Below are 14911 nucleotides of genomic sequence, written 5' to 3'. Positions count from 1 at the left end.
GAGCTGGACCACAATTGATTTGATTGTGCTGGCCGGCCTCCTCCGGCTGCAGCGACCACCACAGAACATCAACAGTGTTTATAGTGTTGTCTCTCTCTCCTCCTGCTGCAGCGACCACCACAGAACATCAACAGTGTTTATAGTGTTGTCTCTCTCTCCTCCTGCTGCAGCGACCACCACAGAACATCAACAGTGTTTATAGTGTTGTCTCTCTCTCCTCCTGCTGCAGCGACCACCACAGAACATCAACAGTGTTTATAGTGTTGTCTCTCTCTCCTCCTGCTGCAGCGTCCACCACAGAACATCAACAGTGTTTATAGTGTTGTCTCTCTCTCCTTCCTGCTGCAGCGACCACCACAGAACATCAGAACAGTGTTTATAGTGTTGTCTCTCTCTCCTCCTGCTGCAGCGACCACCACAGAACATCAAGTGTTTATAGTGTTGTCTCTCTCCTCCTGTGTTTTATAGTGTTGTCTCTCTCTCCTCCTGCTGCAGCGACCACCACAGAACATCAACAGTGTTTATAGTGTTGTCTCTCTCTCCTCCTGCTGCAGCATCCACCACAGAACATCAACAGTGTTTATAGTGTTGTCTCTCTCTCCTCCTGCTGCAGCGACCACCACAGAACATCAACAGTGTTTATAGTGTTGTCTCTCTCTCCTCCTGCTGCAGTGTTTATAGTGTTGTCTCTCTCTCCTCCTGCTGCAGCGACCACCACAGAACATCAACAGTGTTTATAGTGTTGTCTCTCTCTCCTCCTGCTGCAGCGACCACCACAGAACATCAACAGTGTTTATAGTGTTGTCTCTCTCTCCTCCTGCTGCAGCGACCACCACAGAACATCAACAGTGTTTATAGTGTTGTCTCTCTCTCCTCCTGCTGCAGCGACCACCACACAGAACATCAACAGTGTTTATAGTGTTGTCTCTCTCTCCTCCTGCTGCAGCGACCACCACAGAACATCAACAGTGTTTATAGTGTTGTCTCTCTCTCCTCCTGCTGCACCACCACAGAACATCAACAGTGTTTATAGTGTTGTCTCTCTCTCCTCCTGCTGCAGCGACCACCACAGAACATCAACAGTGTTTATAGTGTTGTCTCTCTCTCCTCCTGCTGCAGCGACCACCACAGAACATCAAGTGTTTATAGTGTTGTCTCTCTCTCCTCCTGCTGCAGCGACCACCACAGAACATCAACAGTGTTTATAGTGTTGTCTCTCTCTCCTCCTGCTGCAGCGACCACCACAGAACATCAACAGTGTTTATAGTGTTGTCTCTCTCTCCTCCTGCTGCAGCGACCACCACAGAACATCAACAGTGTTTATGCAGTGTTTTATAGTCTCTCTCTCCTTCCTTGCTGAACATCAACAGCGCAGCGACCACCACAGAACCACCACAGAACATCAACAGTGTTTATAGTGTTGTCTCTCTCTCCTCCTGCTGCAGCGACCACCACAGAACATCAACAGTGCTTATTACGTTGTCCGCATTGCTGAAGCTGTAACATAATTACAGCCATTTCTGTTACCGAAATCCCTCAAGTTCTGTTACCGAAATCCCTCATTTATTTAGGAAAAACATTTCCTATTGCCTCAACCCCGGCTCTTTTTACGTGACACGTATGCATCGCATAGACGTGACCAACAGGGCCTGACCTATAGCAGATCATAATCACGTCAATAAACTGTTATAACAAACTCTGAACACTATAACACATGACAGCAAAATGGATGCAGACATGACAAATAAACTCTAAACTGGGGAATGTTTGGTTGCTCAGGAGGTAAAAGGGGAAGTCAGGTGTGGAAAACATTTTACTAATTGTGGAAAGTACTGGAGTTCAAGAAAAATAAAGTAAGGAGAGAGCCCTGCGTGCATTTTATGTGTGCCAAACAGGTGCTGTTAGATTACAATATAATTAGAATAAATTATAAGCGCACCAGAGAGTCTGTTGTAAATTTCCACAGGTCTAATGTCCATTGCTCATGTTTCTTGGCCCAAGCAAGTCTCTTCTTATTATTGGGGTCTTTTACTAGTGGTTTCTTTGCAGAATTAGACCATGAAGGCCTGATTCACGCAGTCTCCTCTGAACAGTTGATGTTGAGATGTGCTTGTTACTTGAACTCAGTGAAGCATTTATTTGGGCTGCAATTTCTGAGGCTGGTAACTCTAATGAACTTATCCTCTGCAGCAGAGGTAACTCTGGGTCTTCCATTCCTGTGGCGTCCTCATGAGAGCCAGTTTCATCATAGCGCTTGATGGTTTTTGCGACTGCACTTGAAGAAACTTTCAAAGTTATTAACATGTTCAGTATTGACTAACCTTTATGTCTTAAAGCAATGATGGACTGTCGTTTCTCTTTGCTTATTTGAGCTGTTCTTGCCATAATATGGATATGGTCTTTTACCAAATAGGGCTATCATCGGTATACCCCTTACCTTCTCACAACACAACTGACTGGCTCAAACGCATTAAAGAAGGAAAGAAATTCCACAAATGAACTTTTAAGAAGGCACACCAGTTAATTGAAATGCATTCCAGGTGACTATCTCATGAAGCTGGTTGAGAGAATGCCAAGTGTGCAAAGCTGTCATCAAGGCAAAGGGTGGCTTCTTTGAAGAATCTCAAATTACTTCATGATTACTACATGATTCCGTATGTGTTATTTCATAGTTTTGAGGTCTTCATTATTATTCTACAATGTAGAAAATAGTAAAAAATAAAGAAAAACCCTGGAATGAGTAGGTTTGAAACGGCAGTGTATATTTGCTAACATTTCTAAAAACCTGTTGTTTCTTTGTCATTATGTGTTGATTTGTATTTGTATTTATTTATTATGGATCCTGTGGTCTAGAAGAATTAAGGCAGTTTATGCAATTTAAAAAAAATTACAATACATTTACAGATTTCACAACACACTGTGTGCCCTCAGGCCCCTACTCCACCACTACCACAGTACAAAATCCATGTGTACGTGTGTGTAGTGCGTATGTTATCGTGTGTGTGTGTATGCATGTGTCTGTGCCTATGTTTGTTGCTTCACAGTCCCTGCTGTTCCATAAGGTGTATTTTTAAATCTAATTTTACTCCTTGCATCAGTTACTTGATGTAGAATAGAGTTCCATGTAGTTATAGCTCTATGTAGTACTGTGCGCTTCCCATTGACTGTTCTGGACTTGGAGACTGTGAAGAGACCTCGTGGCTTGTTTTGGGGGGCATTCATGGGTGTCCGAGCTGTGTGCCACTAGTTCAAACAGACAGCACGGTGCATTCAACATCTTAATACCTCTCATAAATAGTAGTAATAAAATCAATCTCTCCTCCACTTTGAGCCAGGAGAGATTGACATGCATATTGGCTCTTTATGTACATTCAAGGGTCAGCCGTGCTGCCCTGTTCTGAGTCAATTGCAATTTTCCTAAGTCCGTTTTTGTGGCACTTGACCACACGACGGAACAGTAGTCCAGCTGCGACAAAACTAGGGCCTGTAGGACCTGCCTTGTTGATGTTTAGTTAGAGTGCTACTTTATTATGGACAGACTTCTTCCTATCTTAGCTACTGTGGTATCAAAATGTTTTGACAATGACAGTTTACAATCCAGGGTTACTCCAAGCAGTTATATCACCTCAACTGGCTCAATTTCCACATGATTTATTCTAAGATTTAGTTGAGGTTTAAGGTTTAGTGAATGATTTTGGACTAACTTATTCCTTGCCACCCACTCTGAAACAAATTGCAACTCTTTGTTAAGTGTTGCAGTCATTTCAGTCGCAGTGGTAGCTGACATGTATAGTGTTGAGTCATCCGCATAGATAGACTGGCTTTACTCAAAGTCAGTGGCATGTCATTAGTAAAGATCGAAAAAAGTAAGGGGCCTAGCAGCTGCCCTGGGGAATTCCTGATTCTACCTGGATTATGTTGGAGCGGCGTCCATTAAAGAACACCCTCTGTGTTCTGTTAGACAGATAACTCTTGATCCACAATATAGCATGGGGTGTAAAGCCATAGCAAATACGTTTTTCGAGCAGCTGACTATGACCGATAATGTCAAAAGCTGCACTAAATTCTAACAGAACAGCCCACCCCAATATTTTTATCATCAATTCCTCTCAGCTATTCAGTAATTTGTGTAAGTGCTGTACTTGTTGAATGTCCTTCCCTATAAGCATGCTGAAAATTTGTTGTCAATTTGTTTACTGTAAAATAGCATTGTATCTGGTCAAACACCATTTTTTCTAAAAGTTTACAAAGGGTTGGTAACAGGCTGGTTGGTCGGCTATTTGAGCCAGTCATGACTTTTGGTTCCCTCCATATCAAATCAAAGTTTATTTGTCACGTACGCCGAATACAACCTTACAGTGAAATGCTTACTTACAAGCCCTAACCAACAGTGCAATTTTAAGTAAAAAATAGGTATTAGGTAAACAATAGATAAGTAAAGAAAGAAAAGAATACAGTAAAATGACAGTGGCTATATACAGGTGGTACAGGTACAGAGTCAATGTGCGGGGGCACCGGTTAGTCGGGCTAATTGAGGTAATATGTACATGTAGGTATAATTAAAATGACTATGCATAGATGATAAACAGAGTAGCAGCAGCGTAAAAGAGGGGTTGGGGGCACACACCTTCTAGTAGGCTTAGACTGAAGATATGGCAAATAAGAGTGGCAATATCATCTGCTATTATCCTCAGTAATTTTCCATTGTCAGACCCCTGTGGCTTGCCATTGTTGATAGACAACAACAAATTATTTACAGAATTCAAAATTACAATGCTTGTCTTTCATAATTTGGTCAGATATACTTGGATGTGTAGTGTCAGCGTTTGTTGCTGGCATGTCGTGCCTAAGTTTGCTAATCTTGCCAAAAAGAAAATCATTAAAAGGAATGAAAGAATGAGCCATCTGATTCAACAAATGGAGCTCAGTTTGCCTTTTTTCCCAAAATGTAATTTAAGGTGCTCCAAAGTTTTTTTCATTTATCTTTGTTTCATAGTGTAGTTTCTTCTTCTTTTTATTCAGTTTAGTCACATGATTTCTCAATTTGCAATACGTTTGCCAATCGGTTGTGCAGCCAGACTTATTTGCCATTCCTTTTGCCTCATCCCTCAACCATACCATTTTTCAATTTCTCATTAATCCACAGGGATATAACAGTTTTTACAGTCATTTCCTTAAATGGGTGCATGCTTATTAGTAACTGGAATAAGCAATTTCATAAATGTATCAAGTGCAAAGTCTGTTGTTTGCTCCTCATTACACACCACGGACCAACAAACATTCTTTACATCAACAACATATGAATCACTACAAAACTTATTGTATGACCTCTTTTACACTATATTAGGCCCAGCCTTCAGAATATTGGTTTTCCTAGATACTACATTGTGATCATCACATCCGATGATAACAAAAATAATAATAATGTTTATTTTTATAATAAGGCTGTACCGTAACAAATGTGGAAAAAGTCTGTACAATTTCAGTAGCCTTAGAGTGACGGACTGTGCCATCCTCATGCCTCCACAATGGATCAGTCCACTCAGGCAGGCGCCAATCAGACAGGTGTCTTGCACCCCATGATTGAAGCAATTTGTTTTGCTACTGCCCAACTAAAGAAATCTTGGTCGACCAACAGCCTATCAGTAAACAATCAACCAGTCGACTAAATGGGGTCATCCCTAAAAGGCATGTACCACTTTCAAAGCTTCAGTTCCCTATTCACTGTGTCATCTTCATATCTCCAGAAGGAATCAAATTGGCTCATCAGAAACTAATTTAAATTTGCATATAAATAAAAGCCCTGCAAAGCATCCAATACCCCCATGCCGATGGTGAGCACCTGCTGCCATACTGCATCCACAATGATGATGATGATGATTATTAGTATCTTCCCAGACCTAGACAAACATAGCCTGGGTACATTGTGTGGAATATGGAAATGTGGAGAGCGACTTAGACGTTTTTCCATATCCCCCCCTTCTCCTACTGCTGGAGGGGCAAAGTAAATGCAGGTTTTGCCAACAATTCGAAAGTAATTAGTGCTGTGCGAACGAACGTGATGATTAACAAAACGTAATCCTTGTGTGTGTGTGTGTGTGTGTGTGTGTCGGCTACAGCTAGAGACAAAGACCTGTAATGAATGAAAAATATGTTTTTCTTCTCTCTCTGCTCACCGTTGAGAATAGGGAAGAAGAAAAACCAATGAAGCTCTTTACCATTGACAAGTGATTGCTGGGTGCACTCAGCACCATTGATAGAGGGGAGAATAAATAATGTCTCGAAGGAACTGCTGCACGGATTCTGCTGAATCAATTTTCCATTGTGGGAGTGTGCATGCGGGCACACATGCGCACACACAGCCACATACACACACGCACATAACTGCTTCTCATTCGATCTCCGCTAGAAGCCGATAATTGTGTATTGGGTGCCATCAACCCTATAGCAGTTGGTTGGCAACAGGCCATCCATCAAGGGAGGATAGGCACAGATACTGTAGGTCACAGAGTACATCTATGGGCACAGATAGGTAACAGTCTCTCCATGGGAGAGATGATTCATATGAACCACTGATCAAAGCAGTTATTAGTGAAACAGAAAAGCGAAGATTAGCCTGAGAGCATAAACACATTCATTCTACTGATGGAGTGGAGCAAACTCCGGCTTGGTTGTGAATGTGTCCACTAAACCATAGAACGAGGGTATTCAGAGCAAGACAAACTCATTTATAAGAGTTGTATGTGGGTTTACAGTCAAGCACTGCAGTGTCCTTTCTTACCCATGTTGGCGGTCGCCAGGGTGGAGTGGTTTTCAGCCAGTGAGACGGAGGCCACGTCCTGGTCGATGCTGCGTCCGTCCTCGTTGACCTCGTGCTGGCTGTGGCTGAGCTCCGAACGCAGCTCCGAAAACTCATCCTCCTCCCTGAGGGGCAGAGGGTCACTGAGTTATGTCGGAGTTAGGGCAAAGTGATATGCCACTAGCCTTGTTGACAGATGTGTTTGTAGTTCGATAACACTGTAATTTCCTGGCATGATGGCAAACAGACGAGTCAGCTAAAGCATAAAACTGATTTGGCAACCAGACGCGTGTGACAATTCACTGCGAAGTTTGTTTTTTTACTTCAATGTTGTTGTCATGACCACACACACACACACACACACACACACACACAACCAGATGATGGTGTATAGAATCGATCAGTGGGAATGAGAAATCATTTTGTTTTGTAGGGCATCAGCTATTTATCTTAAAATAGAAACAGTAAGTGTGTAGATGTACCATCATGCCAATCTTACGCCTTGAGTATAGTTAACATGGTTCATATCTGGAAAAACGACCTGAGAAAACCTACAGTATAATAGGTCCTTTGATTCAAGCCCTCTGAGATCCAGCCTATATACTGTAAGTTTAGCATCAATTGTCTGTATTTTGCCGTTTTACAGGTTATTTCATGTGATTAGCTATGACTTATTAAACATGGAAATCTATGCCTTTCATATAAGGCGGTAAGCGAGAATTTGTCCTTTTCAAATATGCACACTTTCCACATGAATATGCAAAGCTGATTAACTCTATACAGCACGTAAACACGCGCGTGTTTGTGTATTCGTGCTTCAGATGAGAACCCTCTGCAATTAAGCAATAGTGACGTCTCAGTCTGAACTTCTCAGGCATAAGCATTTAAATATATGCACAAGCATGAAGATCATGTGTAGTTTTAATGAGAGGAAAGCTCCCGGTGTGACCAACCTGCAGGAGAAATGTCAGATCTAAGAAGTGCAGTGTTTACACGTCTGTGAGACTGAGCACATCGGATGATCTATTAGATGAAGCACGGACACCTATGTTGATACCACTTGTCCTCCCTTGCAATGACGGCTAGATACATTTATCGAGGAACATTCCTTAGATCCGAATGAAAGCAGCACACATTTCCACATTTTGAATGAATGTTGATTCTTGTGCCTGTGTCTCGGATACTGTATTTTGTCTGCCACACATGCCTGGAGTTGCATTGGAATAATGGATTCTATCCAAAACTCTATCCAATAGGTCTATGTATGTAATACAGAAATAAACAATATTGGTGAAAGTAGTACTGCAGTAAACATCGTCACTGCTGCTACCAAACACTAATATGTAAAATCTTGCCTGTAGCTCTGAATTACAGGGTCGTTTGGTTGCATTTCATTGGTTTGACACAATCTTTTGATTGCACGTCTGTGAATTAAATAGCCGGGCAATAAATACACATCACATAGTTCTCACAAGGTTGGCAAATAGAAAGTACTGACTCACGCTGTTATGTGCTGTTCTGACAACATGAAGCAAGATACACTGATTTGGCATGGCACCGTTTATGCAAACATAAACACACACAAACAGAGAGTGAAAGAAAACAGATTCAAAAAATTCCCCTTCTCCAAAATTCATAAGAATCTATTACCTAATAAAAAAAACAGGGTAACACTTTCTTTGGATAGTCTGTAGAGCATCTACAGATGGCCTAACAGTAACTATCTATTAACCCTTACCCTAGCCTTAACCCTTACACTAACCCTTATTCTAAACCTGTAAAGCATCTACAGATGGACAATCCGGACTATCCAAATAAAGTGTGACCAAAACCAGTACCCATTTTGGAAATGGATGAATTTTGGGGGGCTGCCATTCTTGAGTTCATTCTAATGAGTTGTTTGGTTAATGGTCCTGCTTAGCACTCAACCCAATGCCTATTTGGTCGTTTATTTCCGGTGCACATCAGTGTGTTAAGCACCGGTGGAGAGGGCTGGAGAGGGCACTTGAGCTAGGAAAACAAACACTTACAAGGCCTCTGACGCAAATGCTCCGATTTTGATTTCACTACAATAAGTAAACAACGTCTGAGTGGGTGTGTGTGTGTGTGTGTGTGTGTGTGCGTGTGTGTGTGCCACCCACCTGATGGTAGTGCCTTGTAGCAGGTCTATCTTCTTGTTGAGCTCAGCGATGATGCTGTGTAGCTCTGTGATCCTCTCCTCGTATCGTAGGGTGGTCCGCTCCTGAACGTCCTCATGCTCCCGCATCAGATAGGACTGCTCACACTGACAAAACACACATTATAAATTTGTTATGAATCAACCCAAGACCAAGTTATCCAACTGAGCTAAAGCCTTAATATCCAAGCGGCATCCTATTCTGTTATTTGCACATTTTTGAAAGGCGATTCTCTGTTGGTTTGCAAGGTTGGTTGTCTCTCGCACACACACACACACATACACACACACACACACACACACACACACTGTGTGTGAGGTCTAAGGGCTTTTCTGGGGAGTGTCTACATGGAGCCCAGAGGTTGGGAGAGAGAGAAATGTATGAGCTTTCCCCTCAGCTATATTACAAGTGGAGGATGAGAAGAGGTGAGTGAGTTAGAGTGAGAAAGAGAGATCAGGCTTGAGCGCGTGTGTGTTATACTGCGCTTCCTGGAATGACCTCCGCAGATTGGTATGTTTTTCTGGCCTGTGTCAGCGGTTGAACATGAAAATGAAACAAAGCCAGACAAAGAGGGGTCTGCCTAGTGCGTTACACAATGGAACATTAATCAAGCACTAACATTACTGCAAACTATCTCCTACAACTACTATGGACTTATTCACAATGTTTTAGCGTTTTGACAACAATTCCTGTGTTTATGAATACAGAAATCTCCCAAGTGGGGCTCCCGAGTGGCGCAGCGGTCTAAGGCACTGCATGTCAGTGCAAGAGGCGTCACTACAGACCCTGGTTCGATTCCAGGCTGTATCACAACCGGCTGTGATTGGGCGTACAATTGGCCCAGCGTCGTCCGGTTAGGGTTTGCCCGAGGTAGGCCGTCATTGTAAATAAGAATTTGTTCTTAACTGACTTGTCTAGTTAAATAAAGGTTAATAAATCCTCTAGTGACTCCCCATTCCGCATGCGGGAGTGTAATCATCACCTGACACTAATTAGCATAACGCAACGGACATAAATATTCCTAGAAAATATTCCTATTCATGAAAATCACAAATGAAATATATTGGAGACACAGCTTAGCCTTTTGTTAATCACCTAGTCATCTCAGATTTTCAAAATATGCTTTACAGCCAAAGCTAGACAAGCATTTGTGTAAGTTTATCGATAGCCTAGCATAGCATTTTGTCCAGCTAGCAGCAGGTAACTTGGTCACGGAAATCAGAAAAGCAATCAAATTAAATCGTTTACCTTTGAAAAGCTTCGGATGTTTTCACTCACGAGACTCCCAGTTAGATAGCAAATGTTCCTTTTTTCCCAAAATATTATTTTTGTAGGCGAAATAGCTCCGTTTGTTCTTCACGTTTGGCTGAGAAATCGCCCGGAAATTGCAGTCACGAAAACGGGGAAAAATATTCCAAAATAGCTCCATAATATCGACAGAAACATGGCAAATGTTGTTTATAATCAAATCCTCAAGGTGTTTTTCAAATATCTCTTCGATAATATATCCATCGGGACAATTAGTTTTTCAGTAGGACCAATTGGAGTAATGGCTACCTCTTTATTTTACGCGAGAATCTCACTGGGAGCATCAGGTGACCACTTGCGCAATGTAGCCGCTACGGGTATTCTTCAACATAAATGCGTAAAACTACGTCACAATGCTGTAGACACCTTCGGGAATACGGAGAAAGAGTAATCTGGTTGATAGCCCATTCACTGCTCAATAGGGACGCATTGGAACGCAGCGCTTTCAAAACATGAGGCACTTCCGGATTGGATTTTTCTCAGGCTTTCGCCTGCAACATCAGTTCTGTTATACTCACAGACAATATTTTTACAGTTTTGGAAACTTTAGAGTGTTTTCTATCCTAAGCTGTCAATTATATGCATATTCTAGCATCTTGTCCTGACAAAATATCCCGTTTACTATGGGAACGTTTTTTTCCCAAAAATGAAAATACTGCCCCCTAGTCACAACAGGTTTTAAATAAATAAATAAATACTTTTCTTTTTATCACACTGCCAAATGAATGTGACAAATATCATAGAATTGCATGATGTTGATAGAAAAAGCATAAACCTCTGTCATGCAGAACATTGAGTCGTGTGGAATATAGCTGGGACGATACAATTTAAATTATCGCAGGCATTTTACTGACATCGTTCATTACGACATGTAGCCTATAGTAGAGACATGTGAAGTGAATTGAAATTAAACGTGAAGTGAATTGAAATTAAATAAGTTTGCTAATATTGTTAATAGGACAACTGATGAGTACAACCATCCAACAAGTAGTAGTAGTAGTAGTACTTTAAAGGTGTCATGCCCTGATTATATTTCTATGTTGGTGTGTGTGTATGGTTCCCAATTGGAGGCAGCTGATGATCGTTGCCTCTAATTGGGGATCATACTTAGTGTCTCCTTTTTCCCACCTGCGATGTGGGATATTGTTTTGTTTGAGTGACAATGTGCGCTACGCTACGTATTTCACGATCGTTATATCTGTGTTGTTTTGGAAGTGTCACTATCATTAAAATGTGGAACTCTACTCACGCTGCGCCTTGGTCTAATTATTCATACGACGGTCGTGACAAAAGGATAATTTAAAAACCTACGGTGCACATTGTTATAAACATATTGTTCTATTTGTCATTATGCCATAAATTCAGACAATATTGCGATATGCATTTTTATCCATAACGCCCAGCTTTAGTGTAGAATCTTTCTATATGGGACCTTCTAAACATTGCGCCCCATTGAAAAAGTCTAAGACCCAGGTTTCTGAGAGTAGGATTCAAAGGTCAATAGGTCAAAAGTCAAAAGCTTAGGGAGTCAGGGGTGTACTTCATCCTAAACAAAAATGTCTGTGTGTAAAAGGTCGGGGGTTCAGGTGACGAGGTATGTGCCTCAGGCTGACACAACCATCAAAGTCCCCACGTTGAGACAAGAGCCCCAATGTGTGTGTGTGTTATCCTGGGTTGAGTCAGGAGTCCTCCAGTTAAATGGCCAGCAGTGGCAATTCAAATAGCTGAGCGGTTTTAGCTCCCTACCCCATGGAGAGCTTCAGGGACAAAGAGCAGCTTCCACTCAGCCATTATCAGGTCACACAGTATGACGCGTGTCACCAACTGTCATAACACCCGTCCACTGATGCCCAGAGGCACAACAGTCTCTGATAGGAAGTGACATGTGGTTTATGGCCAGGGCCAAAACATATTTTGAGAGCAGTTTGGCTCTGACCTTCATAGGCTGTTTTCAATCAAGATCTCAGCGATCACTGCCTCATTGCCTGCATCCGTAATGGGTCTGCGGCCAAACGACCACCCCTCATCACTGTCAAACGCTCCCTGAAACACTTCTGCGAGCAGGCCTTTCTAATCGACCTGGCCGTGGTATCCTGGAATGACATTGACCTCATCCCGTCAGTAGAGGATGCCTGGCTATTCTTTAAAAGTGCCTTCCTCACCATCTTAAACAAGCATACCCCTCTCAAAAAATGTAGAACTAGGAATAGATATAGTCCTTGGTTCACTCCAGACCGATCTGCCCTTGACCAGCACAAAAACATCCTGTGGCGTTCTGCATTAGCATCGAATAGCCCCCGTGATATGCAACTTTTCAGGGAAGTCAGGAACAAATATACACAGGCAGTTAGAAAAGCTAAGACAAGCTTTTTCAAACAAAAATGTGCATCCTGTAGTACTTACTCAAAAACGTTCTGGGACACTGTAAAGTCCATGGAGAATAAGAGCACCTCCTCCCAGCTGCCCACTGCTCTGAAGCTAGGAAACATTGTCACCACCGATAAATCCACTATAATTGAGAATTTCAAGAAGCAATTCTCTACGACTGGCCATGTTCTCCACATGGCTACCCCTACCCCAGTCAACTGCCCAGCACCCTCCACAGCAACCCCCGCAGAAGCCCCCACCCTTTCTCCTTTACCCAAATCCAGATAGCTGATGTTCTGAAAGAGCTGCAAAATCTGGACCCCTACAAATCAGCCGGGCTAGACAATCTGGACCCTTTCTTTCTAAAAATTATCTGCCGAAATTGTTGCAACCCCTATTACTAGCCTGTTCAACCTCTCTTTCGTATCGTCTGAAAGATTGGAAAGCCCAAAGATTGACCTATATCTATCCTACCCTGTCTTTCTGCAATCTGGTTTCAGAGCTGGTCATCCCCCCACGCTCTCCTAAACAATCAACAAAGGGGAAAGCTGACATCCCCCTCTTCAAAGGGGTGACACTCTAGACCCAAACTGCTACAGACCTATATCTATCCTACCCTGTCTTTCTAAGGTCTTCGAAAGCCAAGTTAACAAAGAGATTACTGACCATTTCGAATCCCACCGTACCTTCTCCGCTATGCAATCTGGTTTCAGAGCTGGTCATGGGTGCACCTCACCCACGCTCAAGGTTCTAAACGACATCATAACCGCCATCGATAAGAGACATTACTGTGCAGCCGTATTCATCGACCTGGCCTAGGCTTTCGACTCTGTCAATCACAACATTCTTATTGGCGACTCGACAGCCTTGGTTTCTCAAATGATTGCCTCGCCAGGTTTACCAACTACTTCTCTGATAGAGTTCAGTGTGTCAAATCGGAGGGCCTGTTGTCCGGACCTCTGGCAGTCTCTATGGGGGTGCCACAGGGTTCAATTCTCAGACCGACTCTCTTTTCTGTATACATCAATGATGTTGCTCTTGCTGCTGGTGATTCTCTGATCCACCTCTACGCAGACGACACCATTCTGTATACTTCTGGCCCCTCCTTGGACACTGTGTTAACTAACCTCCAGACGAGCTTCAATGCCATACAACTCTCCTTCCGTGGCCTCCAACTGCTCTTAAACGCAAGTAAAACTAAATGCATACAATTCAATCGATCACTGCCCGCACCTGCTCGCCCGCCCAGCATCACTACTCTAGACGACTCTGACTTAGAATACGTGGACAACTACAAATACCTGGGTGTCTGGTTAGACTGTAAACTCTCCTTCCAGACTCACATTAAGCAATCCAAAATTACATCTAGAATTGGCTTCCTATATCGCAACAAAGCATCCTTCACTCATGCTGCCAAACATACCCTTGTAAAACTGACCATTCTACTGATCCTCGACTTCAGTGATGTCATCTATAAAATAGCATCCAACACTCTACTCAACAAACTGGATGCAGTCTATCACAGTGCCATTCGTTTTGTCACCAAAGCCCCATACACTACCCACCATTGCGACCTGTACGCTCTCGTTGGTTGGCCCTCGCTTCATACTCGTCGCCAAACCCACTGGCTACAGGTTATCTACAAGTCTCTGCTAGTTAAGCCCCGCCTTATTACAGCTCACTCGTAGCACGCGCTCCAGCAGGTATCTCCAGCAGGTATAGCTCACTGGTCACCCCCAAAGCCAATTCCTCCTTTGGTCGTCTTTCCTTCCAGTTCTCTGCTGCCCATGACTGGAACGAATTGCAAAAATCTCTGAAGCTGGAGACTCACATCTCCCTCACTAGCTTTAAGCACCAGCTGTCAGAGCAGCTTACAGATTACTGCACCTGTACATAACCCATCTGTAAACAGCCCATCTATCTACCTACCTCATCCCCACACTGGTATTTATTTATTTATTTTGCTCCTTTGCACCCCAGTATCTCTACCTGCACATTCACCTTCTGCCGATCTACCATTCCATTGTTTAATTGCTATATTGTAATTACTTCGCCACCATGGCCTATTTATTTCCTTAACTTACCTCATTTGCACTCACTGTATATATACTTGTTGTTTTCTTTTGTTCTACTGTATTATTGACTGTATGTTTTGTTTATTCCATGTGTAACTCTGTGTTGTTGTATGTGTCGTATTTCTACGCTTTATCTTGGCCAGGTCGCAGTTGCAAATGAGAACTTGTTCTCAACTAGCCTACCT

General features: G+C 42.7%; 1 protein-coding gene across 3 annotated transcripts in view; it reads right to left on the bottom strand.

The window, feature by feature from the left end:
- The window catches only part of LOC115101207 (colorectal mutant cancer protein-like), a 133503-nt gene that overhangs the window by 53897 nt on the left and 64695 nt on the right, over positions 1 to 14911 (bottom strand). For all 3 annotated transcript variants that reach the window (XM_065004794.1, XM_065004795.1, XM_065004796.1), the window contains 2 exons: positions 8941 to 9083; positions 6782 to 6924 (listed from right to left, as the gene is read on the bottom strand). In XM_065004794.1, coding sequence (XP_064860866.1) covers positions 6782 to 6924; positions 8941 to 9083 — 286 coding nt within the window. The remainder of the gene's footprint in view (positions 1 to 6781; positions 6925 to 8940; positions 9084 to 14911) is intronic.

This window comes from Oncorhynchus nerka, linkage group LG19 (genome assembly GCF_034236695.1).
Source record: "Oncorhynchus nerka isolate Pitt River linkage group LG19, Oner_Uvic_2.0, whole genome shotgun sequence".
Taxonomy (NCBI): domain Eukaryota; kingdom Metazoa; phylum Chordata; class Actinopteri; order Salmoniformes; family Salmonidae; genus Oncorhynchus; species Oncorhynchus nerka.
This window is presented reverse-complemented; position numbering and strand designations above follow the sequence as displayed.